This window comes from Balearica regulorum, chromosome 13 (assembly GCF_011004875.1).
Source record: "Balearica regulorum gibbericeps isolate bBalReg1 chromosome 13, bBalReg1.pri, whole genome shotgun sequence".
Taxonomy (NCBI): Eukaryota; Metazoa; Chordata; class Aves; order Gruiformes; family Gruidae; genus Balearica; species Balearica regulorum.
The window spans coordinates 11,339,575-11,354,288 of NC_046196.1; the positions used below are offsets into that span (position 1 = coordinate 11,339,575).

Below are 14,714 nucleotides of genomic sequence, written 5' to 3' on the forward strand. Positions count from 1 at the left end.
TTCAATGTGAAGTTATACATTCCTAGATGCATTAGTGTACTGCCTGCATTTACTGTCTATATGTCTTTCCCCTCACCCTCAATCTACTGGCCCAGTTCAGTTGAACGTGGCCAGTACCACCAGTTTTAATCTGTAAGCTCTTTTGCAGCTAAGGATACAAAAATAAATTGCAAAAGCACTGAAGGGGCTGGTTAATTCTCTGTGTTGCACAACAGTGATGATTCATTATTTCTATAGTTTCAGCTGAGTGGCTGCTTTCAAAATTGGTGTACAGTTGGACTAAATAATAAACATATTAAAGTATAGATTGTTTAGTGACATGGAAGTAAGCACTTAATAAACCTGGACACAGAAATTAGCACTTAATTATTTAAGAGTTCTCTGTGTTAGAGTTCAGTGCCTTTAAAAATGTTAGTAATACTTGAAAGTATACACAATCGTATTCACTGTACAATGAAGATGTCAATCAAATAGACTTCTCATAAAGCACGTATTTAGTCAAAGGAGAATTTCAGTGCATATAAGAGCAAACACAGTGACCAAACCTCAGCGCACAGGGGCATCATTATTAGCTGGAGTAACTGCACTGGCATTTGTCTAGGCTCAAAACCAGCCTTCATTACAGCCTTAGTCAAAGAGAAAGCAACTGTAAGTAAATCAAGAGATCTCATGCTTTTTCATACTTCTGGCATGCCCCTCATTCAAAAGGAAACCACTATTTCAGCCCGCAGTTTTCTAGTTCTCACATTGATGAGGTCTTTGTGGCTCTTCAGAGTTTAAAGTTAGTAGCACAGGAAGATGGTGTGCGTATGAATGGAAGTTATGAAACGTTTAATGGAAGTTAAGCACATTAAAGGACTGCATCCCAAAGTATTTTATGAATATTGCATGACTCATCCATCTCTTATTTTGCATCTCCATGATACATTGAATACCATAAACAGGCAAAGGGGATTCAGAAGCACGTATTTGCAGGAAATGAACTTTTGGCAAAATTTCTCATTTTCATATTTATACTGGCATAGCTGGTAGCAGAAGTTGGTCTCAACTTTGGTCGAAAATTAACGCCATCCAGCTGGACCCTGTGCACCTTGGCAAAGACCCCTGCGTAATCAGTTAATTGGTTCTTGGATCTGTTTTTTAACAGTTCCTCTTTTTTTAATTTTTTTTTTAAAGAAATTGTTGATTAATTTTAAAATAGCCTTCATTCAAGCAAATACATACCTTTATTGAGGCAACCACTGTGAAATATGTAAAATATGTTAAGGGTATAAGTACAAAATGCTGAACATGAAAGAGCAAGTGAGTCAAATAGAAATAGGAATGCTAACCTGGTGTCTGCTGATGAACTATTTCTTCTGGATCCTGCAGGTGAATGAAGACAACGAGCCCAGCTGCTCCAAACAGCAAAATGAAGGAGAACATACATGTCAGCCTCATAATTATTGTTCTCAGATCAGTCTGGTTCTGACCCAGGAAAAGAACTGCACACAATCTCCAGGACACTCTTCACTCATAGTCTCGTCCTCTCATCTGGAAGTCTGGCGTAATGCGTCTACAAGAGGTAAAAAACCAAACGGCCAAAGCTTAACGTATAGAGTATTTAGTTTTTCAATGCAGATTAGTAGGTTTAAGTCATTGTTTAGACCAAATAACTGATTTCTGTAGTATTTCTTTGGTACAGTTAATTGCAGTCATTCAGTCAATTTCTGCCCCATCAGTTTGTCTTTAATTATATGTCACTGTTTTTAACATGTTGAGAAGACTATGTAGAATATTGTTTAAAGTGCAGTTTGGGAAAATTGGTTATGCCATGGCTACAATTTGCACAGAAACCCCTCTTAATGGTTTGCTTGCTTCAAGTGAAGTATGAGCAACTTTTTATTTTTCACTGGTTAGACAATATGAAAACCGTAAAATGAGATAATGTGGGAGAAACGATCACAGGAGCTGCACCTTGCATGTCAAACATGAGGAGAAGGATGAACAACTGGTAGCTGACTGCTTCACCCTCAATAAAAACAGTTGAACTACAACGGTGCACCACAGGTCACCATGCCACCCCTTGAAAAAGCTCTGCAGGTGTATTGATTTCCAAGGGAAAATACCAGTCATGGTGCTTGGACCTCCTTTTACAGGCTTGCAGAAAACATGAGAAAAGAGAGTGTGGGGAGCTAGTGGGCTATCCTGCAGGAGCGACGGGTACTGCTGCCTCTCCTCCCCTGGGAACTCCCAGCAAATTTCTGGGCTCGGTTCTGCAAATTCTCGCTGCTCGCCCTAACCCTCGCCGTTATGTGCTGTCCCCGTGGAGCAGCAGCAGCCCTGATCCCAGATGAGCATGTTGTGTGTCATTCAAAACTCCTCACTGAGCACAGCCCTAAGGCAAATACTTCACTTTAAGCCCACGAATAGTCCTGCTGGAACCAATGTCCAGTTCTGGTCAGGTACTAAGAAGTGAACAAATGAAAGAATGGGAACCAGAAAGGAAAACCATTAGTGGTGCCACATGGCTTTCTTAATTAAAATAAATGCTTTTGCCACACAACTGTGCTGGTCCTGCATTTTTCGGTAACACAAAGGAAGGTGCATTAGAGCACAGGCAGTGGAACTGATTCCCAAAAATGTAACTAGCAAATTATTGAACACAAGGGCTCAGATTGGAGATAGGCAACAGGTCGCAGGGGTGGTGATCACTTTGCTTTTCTGGTATTTCTAATTGTAAATGTGACTTGGTCTAAGGAAGGTTTTTGAAAGTGGTCTTTGTTTACAAGGAAGTTTTAAGTACACAAAGAGTGTGTAACATTGGTGTGCAGAGAGGATGGGTTGTGGAAGGATGACGATTCAAAGTAGTTATGCCAGGAAAAGTCTTTAAAGATTTGTTCTCAGTGTGCCTGGAATGTTTGGTGTCAGGAGCGACTTGTTTGCTTTTTATGGTTTCCATAGCAGGTTTTTAGTTTTCTGCAGTGTAATGGTATTCTAAATTTCTAAAATGCACCAAAGAACAACACTAGTTGTGCAGTCCTGATGAAGTAATTTCTGTGATTCTGATTGATAAGGTTATTTAATGGCAACTGTGTTTATTCAGTGTGTAAAGCAGCTGGAGTTCCGGGCCAGGAACAGTGGTGGATGCTTCTATCTTAAATGAATGCAGAGTGCCAAGTTCTCTCTATACATAGGCAAATTCAGCTTCATATTCTGTTAAAATTATGGCAGATATTAACTCTGTATTTTTATTATTTTTTTCTCCTTAAATCTTTCTCACCCCTTTGAAAGTAAAACTAAAAGAAAATGTCCGTAAGTTTTTCAGCACTAGCAAAGCAAAATCCTTATGGGTCCTTGTGATGGTCCATCTGTGCCTGTTGTGTGCATGTGTATGCAGTATGGATGGACTTTTTGCACATGTATTTATTTTTTATATATATATATTTAAGAGTCAAATACTAACTCTAAAGCCCTAGGGGAGTCAGATTAGGGAAGGAGGATTAGCTTCAAAGCAACTGTGTTACAGTTCCAAACACTGCTGTTACAAGCAAAAATTAGGGAACGTGAACCTCTCTCTGGTTCACTACAGAATTTGCGCTACATAGTTGTTTGGATAAATGGGTACTTCAAACCAATCCACCTGTGGAAAGGCTGGTACAACACCAAAATCACACCATCATTTTGTAAAACTGTCCAGTCAGAGTTTTCTAAGAATTGTATTTGATTACCTAATAGAAACATTTCCCTTTTTGTAACCTCTTTACACTCTCTGCATCCATGGGGAGGAGGATGCTTCTACCCAATTAACAGGACAGGCGCGAGGCAAGTGCCTGTGCCCGAGATTGTAGAGAAAGGCTGTGACAGAGCAGGGAGTGGAAGGGTCCCCCAGCCCCTCAGCTGGCATCAGCAGCACTGCCCTTCTCTGCTGGGACTGCCCCGGCAGCTGGGGGGATAGAGCAAGCTGGCAAGAAACGCATGATCATAATTTGAGAGACAGCAGCTTAAAAACGTCCACTCCCAAATAACAAGGGGTTTATATTTGCTTAACGCTGCGTTTTAAGGTCATTTGAATTACACCCTTGAGCAAATATGGTTTCTAAAACAATTATTATTAGCTTAAAATGCTAAACTGTTTTCCCTGGTTTTGATTTGTGGAAATGTTTTTGTTTGAAGTAGAGGCAACATCAAGAAAGAAGATCCCTAGCCAGTTTTTAATTAGTGTGAAAAATGCTACAGAAGCAGTTTTTAACAGTTCTAATGTTTACATTATTCCACATGCTATAGGACAACTGTGTTCACGATCACATACCTTTTAGGTTAGATACTACAGTGTCTTTGGGACACCTCAAGATGCATCAGTAACGAAAGTTAGATGAAAGTGTATATTGAAAGAAGAAGAAAAGGCCGCATGTATTTGCATAACTCTAAAGAAAGACTGCTGCTTATGGCCTGTTGCCATTACACGCCTTTGCAAGAAGTGAATATAGAGGGAGTCCAAGAAGGAAAGAGAGAGAGAACCTCTTTTCCTTTCAATAAAATTATTACCTCTCAACAAAACACAAACTTCAGAGATCTTTAAATTATGGGTCTAGGCTTATCCCCTCCCTTTTCTCCTGTAATTATTTTTTCAATCAGTTGACTTTAATTAACGTGTCCTAGGAGAGCAAACCTGGTGAATGGGAACGGCTGTTTTGTACATGCTGAGTATGTGCTTCTTGAGCCCTCCCAGGCTGGTGGTTGGGTTACAGGAGCAGAGGAACTCCGAAAGCAGTTAGCACTGACTGATAAATGTGAACGAAGTATCTTCATTAAGGAAACATTTGAAAGTATCATTTACACTCAAATCACATCATTTTAAAGATGGATGAGACAGAAAAACCTATAAAAAACCTTAGTGGACCATCAGCTAACCTTGTTCAGGCAATACTTCCCTCAGGCATGTGAGGGAGAGGGGTGCTGTATGTGGGAGCTTTGGATTCATCCATGCAGAGCCCCAGCATCTGGGAGGCAGAATTTGGACAAATCCATAGCCTTCAACTTACACTTTGGATTTGCGGTCACATACTTTAACTGTGCTCCTCACAATGGGCAATAACATATTTTTATAATTCTTATTAGTATTACTGAGAGTGCAAGAAGATCAGGTTACAAGCAGCTTCCAATCTAAACTCCATTTTCAGCTGCCCTGAACTTATTAAACAGATGGAGAGCAGTTCACTAGAATGCGCAATAATGAATTGAAACATCTAACTTTTAATTTATTCTTCCTTTATACATTTCTGTAGTGGATAAAACTCCTAGGTATCAATATGTTTTTCTAAGCTTTCCCATTACCATGGTATGTGAATGCTCTGCCCTTGAAAGCACCAGCAGCATGTGTATATGTGGATAATAATTAGCACTCAGATAGCACTTTCCAGTTCAGAGACACTCATTAATCACCATAGTACTCCTATGAATTGTGAGGTGAGGAAGTATTAGCATTGGTTAAGAGAATAGGTGTGCATCATTAAAGCAAGCCTTTTAAGGAAAAAAAGTGTACAATTTTAGGTAAAAAACATCCAAATATGTTTGTGGAAAATATTTGAATATTATAGCAAAATTTTCAGGCACCAAATCTTTTCCTTAGAAATGCAGAAGCAGGACTAATTTCCCCCTGCTCCCAAGCAGTACTGAAAGACACTGCAAACCAATATGATGGGAAAGATTCTTTAAATCTTTTGACAAGAGTGGCACCGAAAGTAGGGCTTTGTAGGTCTGCTCTTTTGCAATCACCACCTGCAAGCCTCATGGCTGGACATTTTTACTGTGAACAATTTTATGTTACAATAATGGATCAGTCCAAGAAAGACAAAGAGTTTTCTACCAAGATCTCTGTTGTTTGATTCCTCATCTGAGATGGGTTAACTAGGCTGCACTCAGGGTTGTGTCTGACAGCACATGGCTGTTTGGTCATTCATGAGTTTTGCGGACATGACATTCTCTCCCTGGTCTGCTAACAAGTCTGTGTGGAGAATGACATTGAGAAGATAATAATCTAAGGGTATGATGTAGTTCTTAGGTAGAAAGGGGACTGCCTTTGGTCCATCTAGAACTGGATCTTTCCCCAATAGTAGCCACGCTGATGCTTCAAAGGAAAGTTAAAAAAAGAAAAAAAAACAACCTTGCAGAGCAAAGCAGTAGGATAACTTGCCCCTAGGAAAAGCTCTGTCCATCTTTAGTTGAGGTCGCTTTCTTTTTATGTGGGTAGCGTATCTATCTAAGACTGGCTGTCTTAGGAAAACATGATGTCAGGGTATGCAGCTTTCACAACACTACCTACAATTGCTTTCTAAGAGCTTGTTCACTTGCAGAGAACAGGAGGGACGGGGGCACAAGATAGCTACAGCCCTTCATTTCTCTCTGTTGGCTGCTCCGAGACATTGTACAACCCAAACTACCTGACCCTCTGTGCAATTGGGTGCCAGCGTGCTTTCACTCCCCTGGAGAGCTGGTGACCAGCCCAGCTAAATTAGCCTGAAGATGAAAGGAACTGTGCCAAGATGAGAACAGAAGAGGCTCTTTTCCTATGTGGAACCAGGGGAAGGGGATGACCAAGGTGGGCCAGAAACCCCATAAGGCTCCTGACCACTGCAGGGCACCTTTATATTCTTCCCTTCCTGGGGCTTCACTGCAAGGTGCCGATGCAGCTCCCAGTGAATCAAGGAATGCAAACTAATGCCAGCATCAGGTTTACATTACCATACACATCAGCAAGTCAATAAAACACCCAAGTTATTTCCAAACATCTACTGATTGCTAAATTGGACAATTACAAATCACCTATGAACGAATGTAAAATGCCTAGTTCCCACGTACACAGTAAACTTCATCTCTCGCACTGTGCGAGCTTTAGTTGATATTCCTTTAGTTGATAGCAGGCTGCCGGTTCAGAGCAGAGTCAAAGCCCGCTGTTTATTCAAAGGAGGACAGCAGTATGCAGGTATCTTTGCCTTTTGAAAGCAGGGATTGATGCGTTTCCACCAGGCGCTTTGTGTGCTGTTGAAAAACGAGGTACTCGGCAGCAGAGATTAGCTTGGGCACAGGCTCCCGCTGCTGTGGTTATACCATTCCTGGGAGGCAAACTGGGATGTCTCTGTGGTGCTGCGGAGCTCTCTGTGGAGGTACGGGTCTGCGCAGAGCTGTCTGGGCTCTCTGTACGGAGAAACGTGGCACTGCGCGGGCGCAGCCTCAGCGGTGTCTTTTATCTTTGCCACGCTATCCTCGGTTAATGGCACGGTAGTATTACCAGTCCAGAGAGAGATGTTTATAAATGCAGAAATATTTTTATAAGTCAGCCTTGACCTGATAGAAATAAAACCCACATGTTAAATTTCAGCGCTCCCCTAGCTGATCTGGGGAAGTTTAACTGTGAGCTGTTGGCAGCTGGGAGCTGTGATGGGTTTTTGTCTTCTACTGGATTTTGTTTTGTGCGTTCTGAAAGAGTGCCGTAATGGAGCACTTACTTTATGCGTTATTAAGATAATTTTACTTAGATTGTGTAATATAGTTAGAGACTGAGATAGTGACTGTGGGCAATTAGCTGAATAGAAAAAAAAGGGAATACTATTACTACAAGAATATTAGAAAAAGATTTGCTATTATTACTGAAATGATCACTTCTAGATACATTAGCTGTGTTTCTATGAGTTGTGTGAACAACGGCTGCTTCTCATCTCTGAGGCTGAGCCAAGCATGTATTTCCTTGCTGCAAAGCACTTACAGAGACAAAAGGCTTCAAATGCAGGGCACTAAGTTTTCCCATCACTCAAGTGTCCATCCTCTGCTTTACCCCTGATTTCTAGATCAGGCTTGTCATGACATTTACAGAAGAAAAAAGGATTTATAAACATTATTTGTATTCACAAGTAAAAAGTTTTACAAATGCAGGCACTGTACTAAAGGTGGAGATATTAAAAATCATGTTATTCTGTAGCTGTCAGCAATTCTTCTTGGAAGTAGGGAATGCAAATGAATCCCAAGTATTATGCCCCAAATCCTCTGGCTTCTTTAGCATAGAAAGAAGTAGGAAACTATTAATCCTGTGGCTGCTTCCATTCACCGAACATTCATCTTTGGGTGCTGGATTTTCTGTCACTGTATTCTTGCTCATGTATCAACAGAACAAAAACTTTGATATTTTTTTTCCCTGAGATTTTGGAAGAATAAATTTGTTTCCAGCTGATATTTCAAATCAAAACATTTTGTCTCACTTGTACTTCATAAGTAATTATGTTGTTCTTTGTGTAATAACAAAAAATAAGTATTTCGAAGAAGGGTGAAATAAGAAATTTTAAGTTGAATCTATTCAAAATGCCCTGCCCTGAAATCTCCCCAAAATTTTTTCCTGAAAAAATCTGGATTCATATTTTTCCTTCATATTAAAACCTGCTTCAATGAAGTCATGAGTGAAGTTAAAGATTCCTCTGACTCTGACAAATCCTTGGAAATCAGAAGCGAAATACTTGCATAGAGAGAGGTGGCTCAGCCTTCCCACCTCTCTGTAACACCCGCCAATGTGTGAAGGATGACCCCTCACCCCCAGGTAGCTCCATGGGTATGTCCTGAGATAAGGCAACTAGCTGCCAGATGCACCGACCAGTTTAGCAGCTTGAATTCAAGATGCGAAAGCACACCCACCCTCTGTGATTTTATGCAGCGCTACTTTGAGGTCTCAGTTTTCCTGAGAACCACTTGCGGGGACAGGAATTGGTGCTTGGGTGAATCAGACCTGCTGACCTGCCTGATGAGCTGGCACCTCTTCTTCCCTGCAGCTTAATTAGTGTCTTCTGTGTCCCAGTGATCCTGAATAAACATGCTGAGCTGACCACCTATGTTACATGCCACCCAGTGCACGCCATCAGTGTTGTAGGAAATTAGGCAGAACTTACTGCCTTTTAACGGCTCTAGTCTCCAATCACTGATGTCATTACATGTCTTGGCTTTCAACATCTCCTCCAGTTATGCAAAATGGGGATTTCTCGACATGAAGAGTATCCTGAAAATTACAGGATCCCCTTTTGCTCACATATACACAAACCCATATATCACAAAAAGTGGGGGAAAGTGGGTTTAGAGGCTTTCTCTTATTCTGGTGGAAACTTGTTTTGTCAGGTATCAGTGGGTCCAGTTCTGCTCCGCTATGTTTACCAGTTTTGTCCTTTGGACCGGCACACTGCTAGAGGGTATATTAACCCATATAACCTGCCAAAACCTGAATTTTGGCATAACTGCAAAAAGCTATGATATTGTTTTATGTGGCTGAAGTCAGAGTGATAACGTACGACCTCTTTTTCCCATTCCAAAACCCCCAGCAAAGCTGCTAAAGCTGCTCCTCTCATTTCCGTCGCATGTTGCAATAGGAAGTGGGCACTTCTGGTTTCCACTTTCATCTACAATTTAAGACCAAAAAGGACAGCACTCGGTAAACAACCAAAATAATCCTTTCAAAGTCAAGAAGATTTCTTTCCTATCTTTCTGGGTGCAAATTGTAGCAGGAGTCATGTGTTACTAATCTCCTCAGTGCTGCAGCAGGTCCTTAGCAAGTTAATACACACACCTCTCCAAGATCCTCGAGGGGTTATAATACTATTCCTAAGCTAAAATATAATCTCTAAAGCAGTTTTCATTTGAAACAAAAAAAGTTTTCTTTACTTTGTTTCAAATTAACATCTCACAGAAGCTGTACAGTGACAGTGTAAATAGTGAGTGTTAATAATGAACTTGTCCAGCTTTCTTCCACACCAGAGCAGATGGCACACAATTTGCACGGCAGATCTCACGCGCAGGCAGCCCAGCCCTCGCAGGCGCTGCCTGGCAGCAGGATTTATAGGTATATTGTCCCTCCTACAGTATTTCATATAGAAAACTGTGCTGAAAGCAATGAACTCTTATAAAATACAGTAGAAAGGTTCCTTGTTTTTCAGGTGTGCACTTGGTTCTAGTTAAAGCCCAATTTGAAATGCTTCCCTCTCACTCCACTCGCCTCTATCTCTCTTCTATTTAAAGTAACTATCACGTTTTCAAAGGTTTTTTTAGATGATTGCACCATCGTATGACAGTTATGGTTGCACATGCCGTCTTCAGCTGTCCTGAAGGTGCTTCATTTGTCTCTCCCATAGGTTTCCTGGCTATTCCAAATAAAAATGCCTTCTTTCAGAAGATAGGACGCACCTGGAGTAAGCTGGACTTCCAGAGGTACCGAATAAGTAATTACCCCAGATGTATTCTCTCCTTTATGTCAGTATGAAGCAAATGCACACTGGGGTTTGCTTTTATAAATTAATTTTTCTATGCAGATTTAGATGTGTTGTGGTAAGAGAAAAAGATGACAGAACTTAAAGTTTTTATGAGCTGCTTTTATATATATTCTTTTTTATATATATGTGTGTGTATGTGTGTATAAAAACTTAAACAATATGTTCCTAGCCATTGCGTAAAAGTTTTACTCACGTGCTGTCATGGTTTAACTCCAGCCGGCAACTAAGCCCCTCACAGCCGCTCACTCACTCCCCCTGAGTGGGAAGAGTAAAAGTGAGAAAACTCCGTTGTTGAGATACAGACAATTTAATAGGTAAAGCAAAGCAAGGAATTCATTCCCCGCTTCCCATGGGCAGACAGGGGTTCAGCCATCTCCAGGAAAGCAGGGCTCTGTCACGCGTAACGGTTACTTGGGAAGACAAATGCCATCACTCTATACGTCCCCGCCTTCCTCCTTCTTCCCCCAGCTTTATACGCTGAGCATGACGTCATATAATATGGAATATCCCTTTGGGCACTGGGGTCAGCTGTCCCGGCTGTGTCCCCTCCCAAGTCCTTGTGCACCCCCAGCTACTCACTGGTGGGGTGGGGTGAGGAGCAGAAAAGGCCTTGGCTCTGTGTAAGCGCTGCTCAGCAGGAACAAAACCATCCCTGTGTTATCAACACTGTTTCCAGCACAAATCCAAAACAGAGCCCCATACTAGCTACTATGAAGAAACTTAACTCTATCCCAGCCAAAACTAGCACACGTGCCAAACCTCTTGACATCGAGAGATTTTAAATAGTTTTTATAACAACAATTTTAAGTAGCTTTATGTATGTATATGTGTGGGGCCCTGTCCTCTGACATTACAGCTTAACTTTGTGCCATATGTAACACAGTTCATGTAATATGTTGTGGAGATTCATGATTCCTCAATGTTATTTCATTTCACTAAAAATATCTGGAGATTCTTTGGGAATCGTAAGCAAGTAAGAAAAACAGGACAACTGTGAAATGGTCCCTGTAAGCTAGGAATCAAGCCTTTGTCCTGAGTGTGGTTTAATTCTGCACTTGAGGAAACAAAACACAGCAAAATTTCTGCAAAGGCAGAAAGAAAACAACCTCTTGGCTCACACTGTGTCTAGTTCATTGTGATGCTACTATGGTTACTTCAGGAAGAAGAAAATAGCCCTCGTAACCTTGAAATGGAACATCTTGCTGTGGCTGTGGAGTGGGTTCCTTTATTGACTTAAGCAACTTTTGTAATGGTGTACATCTGACTGTTTTCACCTAATACTGGCTCTTAATCCTTCTAGCCATGATGACTAATTTGTTTCTTATTGAAATTTTGCAAATGCTTTCTCCCTAATCAAAGATCACCATCTGTTTAGTCAAGGTACTTTCTCACTTAAGACTATGCCCATGTCAGAGATAAATTATTTCCTCTTGTTCTTGATTTGGGCAGTTGAAACCCAGCAGCTAATTGAAAGGAGATATTCTGTAAGTAGTTCTAGTTGGAAAACAATTTTTTTTTCCTTCTCTAAAATGTCTCTTACATTTTCTTTCCAGCTGAAAATTTTCCCCCAGGATATATTGCAAAGCAAACTGAAACAAATATTTGCATTTTATTTTGAAGTGTAATTTCTAAACAAAATGAAATAGAAATTTTATTTTTAATTCAATTGTCATGTTACTGTAGTGTATAAAGGGAAGCTACACTGAGTGCTGAAGGATTACTTTGCTGGGTGTGCAGAAGCATAGCTGTGACATGCCGCTGTCTGGATGGGCTGGCAGGTCTGAAGCAGGGACTGAGTCCCTCCAGCTCACATGCCATGTGGGACCAAAGGGAAGAAGCCCTTCTGCAAGCTGAGAGATCTCCTAGGTGTGTATTAGCGAAGAAAAATATCTGGGGGCTTTGCCATCACCTAAAGAGCAGCAAAATGGTTCTGTGTAATGATGAGTGAGGAAAAGTACGTGTGGAAGCTGGTGGAGTTGCAAAGAGGCAGAGCTGGGGAAACAAGCTGAGCATCTAGGGTAGATGGTGCCCGTTCAAAGGCAGCGTGAGGGTATGTTTATCAGTATTACACTGGAGCATTGCTTCCATAGGGTGGTGAGCATTTGCCGTACCCTTGCACTCCTTGGCTTCCCAAAGTTTTGCTTTTTGGCAAGATCAGCTTTGGGGAAGGGGTGCAATAGCACCTGCAGCTTCAGCACAGTCGTACTATGAAAGACAGGAGTGCATAGCTGCCAGCAGAGCCACCGAGGAGACAGACTATGCCTGTGTTCAGAAATGTGGCTGTTTCATTAGGTGGTGGTTGCAGTAACTGTAAGATGGGGTGAGAAGGGAAGTGAAAGGTTGTCTGCAAAGGACCATAGGTCCCCACTTACACAGGGGAGCAGAGACACCAGTGCGATGGTCACCATATAGGGAACTGGGACACCTATGTGTGGTGCACTTCTAGTTCTTCCTTATCTGTATGCTACTATACACCAGAATTTCAGACACTCCAAATTTCAGAGCAGTCAGAGGAAAAACATGGATATCAGAACAACTACTCAGCCTTTTAAACAGAATATTGAGCTGTAATGAGCATCCTGAATAGGCATGAACTCTCTTTAAAATCAGTTCTGTAATGCTGGTAGAGTGGGAGATTATTATTATTTGGTTTGCTGTTATTCAATTATTTTTAAGCACCTTTTGTCAGATTTGTAATAAGAACAGATAAGGCAACTAGCTGCTAGGCATACTTGTGTGCTGTAAATATCAGAGATCATTAAATGTCACTGGGAAAGTTCTTGTTGTTCCACTGATACTCTATAGGAATGGATAGACTCTATTGACTCGATGCAGTTGACATCAGACTCTGTAACTCCATCCCTTCTCAGCTTCTGCATTCAGTGAGGGGAAGGTAGACACAGCCTCAAAGCTTCTATTCTTTCCTCCCTCTTTTTGCTGTAATGTAGACAGGTATAACGATGCCTGCTCCAGGAGATGGAACAATTGTCAAAGTATTTGTGACACAGAGAAATAAAAAGGGTATTCTGGTCTCCCCCTCCTCAGCACCAATGCTTTGGCTGTAGTGTTGAGATACTTACCATGTTGGTAGTGGTGAATTAGGCTCACATAACTGAACAGCAAAGATAATATGAAATAGGAATCTTTTCCTGTTTGGTGTGTTTAGCCCTGTACCAGGCAGGTATGGCTCTCAGGGCTGCTGTTATCTCCTCGTCCCTGTGCCTGTGCCGTCTCTCCTGTGGGTTGACACCGATCGAGTTCTGGCTGAGGGCTGGGGGAGGTGTTACTGCACACACCAATATTTGCATTCACATTCAAAGAGGCATTCACATTCAAAGAACCTGACTGAAGCTCAGAGAAATTATTGGTAATTTTTCTAAAGTCACTCATATTTAATGGTTCTGTAAAAGGTACCAAAAGAATTGGGCTTTGACTGTAGATACTGTGTTGTATATCGCAAAGGAAGGCTGAGACTTAGTAGGTGCAAAGATGACTTGCCTGAATAAGGCTTGGTAAGACAAATTTCAAACACATTCTGCACACACAGAAGCATCAGTATTTGTCCTGGCACCAATAATAAGCAACAACGTTTATCTTGGGTTTTTGGTTGGTTGGTTTTATGGTTCACATCAACGTAATTATCTGTGCCTCACAATCTTCAGCTTTTCCCCTTGCAACACTTGTCTGAAGGGAAGAAGTAATTGCATTGATTTTGGTTTTTTTTTTTTTAACAAATAGATGCACTATTGCACAGGGAGGAGTTATGTGATTTGCATGAAGTTATTTGGAATATTTCTTATGAAAGCAATAGCTGATGCTGGCTTTCTCACACCACAGATGAAGACTAGTCATGAATTCATTAGTGACAGATGAAATTAAACTACTATTTTTATACACTTTTTTTGAAATGCTTGATCAAGTATTTGTCTTTTAAATACAAAACCCATATGGAGTAAAACGTGAATCTGAGGGGACTATTTCCAACTAGTAATATTACTAGGGTAGCATTACTATTGATATACTCTTAATTCCACAAGGCTTGAAGAACTTTGGTTAAAAAAAAACAACAACCAAATACTACTGTAATGCAAAAGGTGACCATTGAAAAGTCAAGGCTAGAGTCAAGGACCAGGAGTACTGCCATATGCTGTAGGTCTCGTTTCACACCTACAACCTGCTGAGCACTGCAGCTCTCATAGCAGTAAGGGGACGTCTAATTCTTCTCCTTTCTGTGCAGTTTTTGGCAGAGATATGGTTCGAGTTAGTCTGCTTAGCTTTGGATTTTGTTGGCTACATCACTAAAATATCCCTTTTGGACTTTAATTTTCCAATGATAGCACATTGCTAAATGGCTTTCTTGCTCAGTCACACCGGTTTGTGCTCCTTGGCTTCAGTGGGGTTGCCTAGAGAAACTAAACAAGGTGCAGTGCTGCA

At 41.1% G+C, this 14,714-nt stretch overlaps 1 protein-coding gene across 2 annotated transcripts in view; it reads right to left on the reverse strand.

Annotated features, from left to right (window-relative positions):
• CHST8 (carbohydrate sulfotransferase 8) overlaps positions 1–14,714 on the reverse strand; it is a 182,473-nt gene that overhangs the window by 135,285 nt on the left and 32,474 nt on the right. For both annotated transcript variants that reach the window (XM_075766019.1, XM_075766018.1), the window contains exon 2: positions 1,332–1,555. In XM_075766019.1, coding sequence (XP_075622134.1) covers positions 1,332–1,440 — 109 coding nt within the window. In that variant the 5' untranslated portion in view covers positions 1,441–1,555. The remainder of the gene's footprint in view (positions 1–1,331; positions 1,556–14,714) is intronic.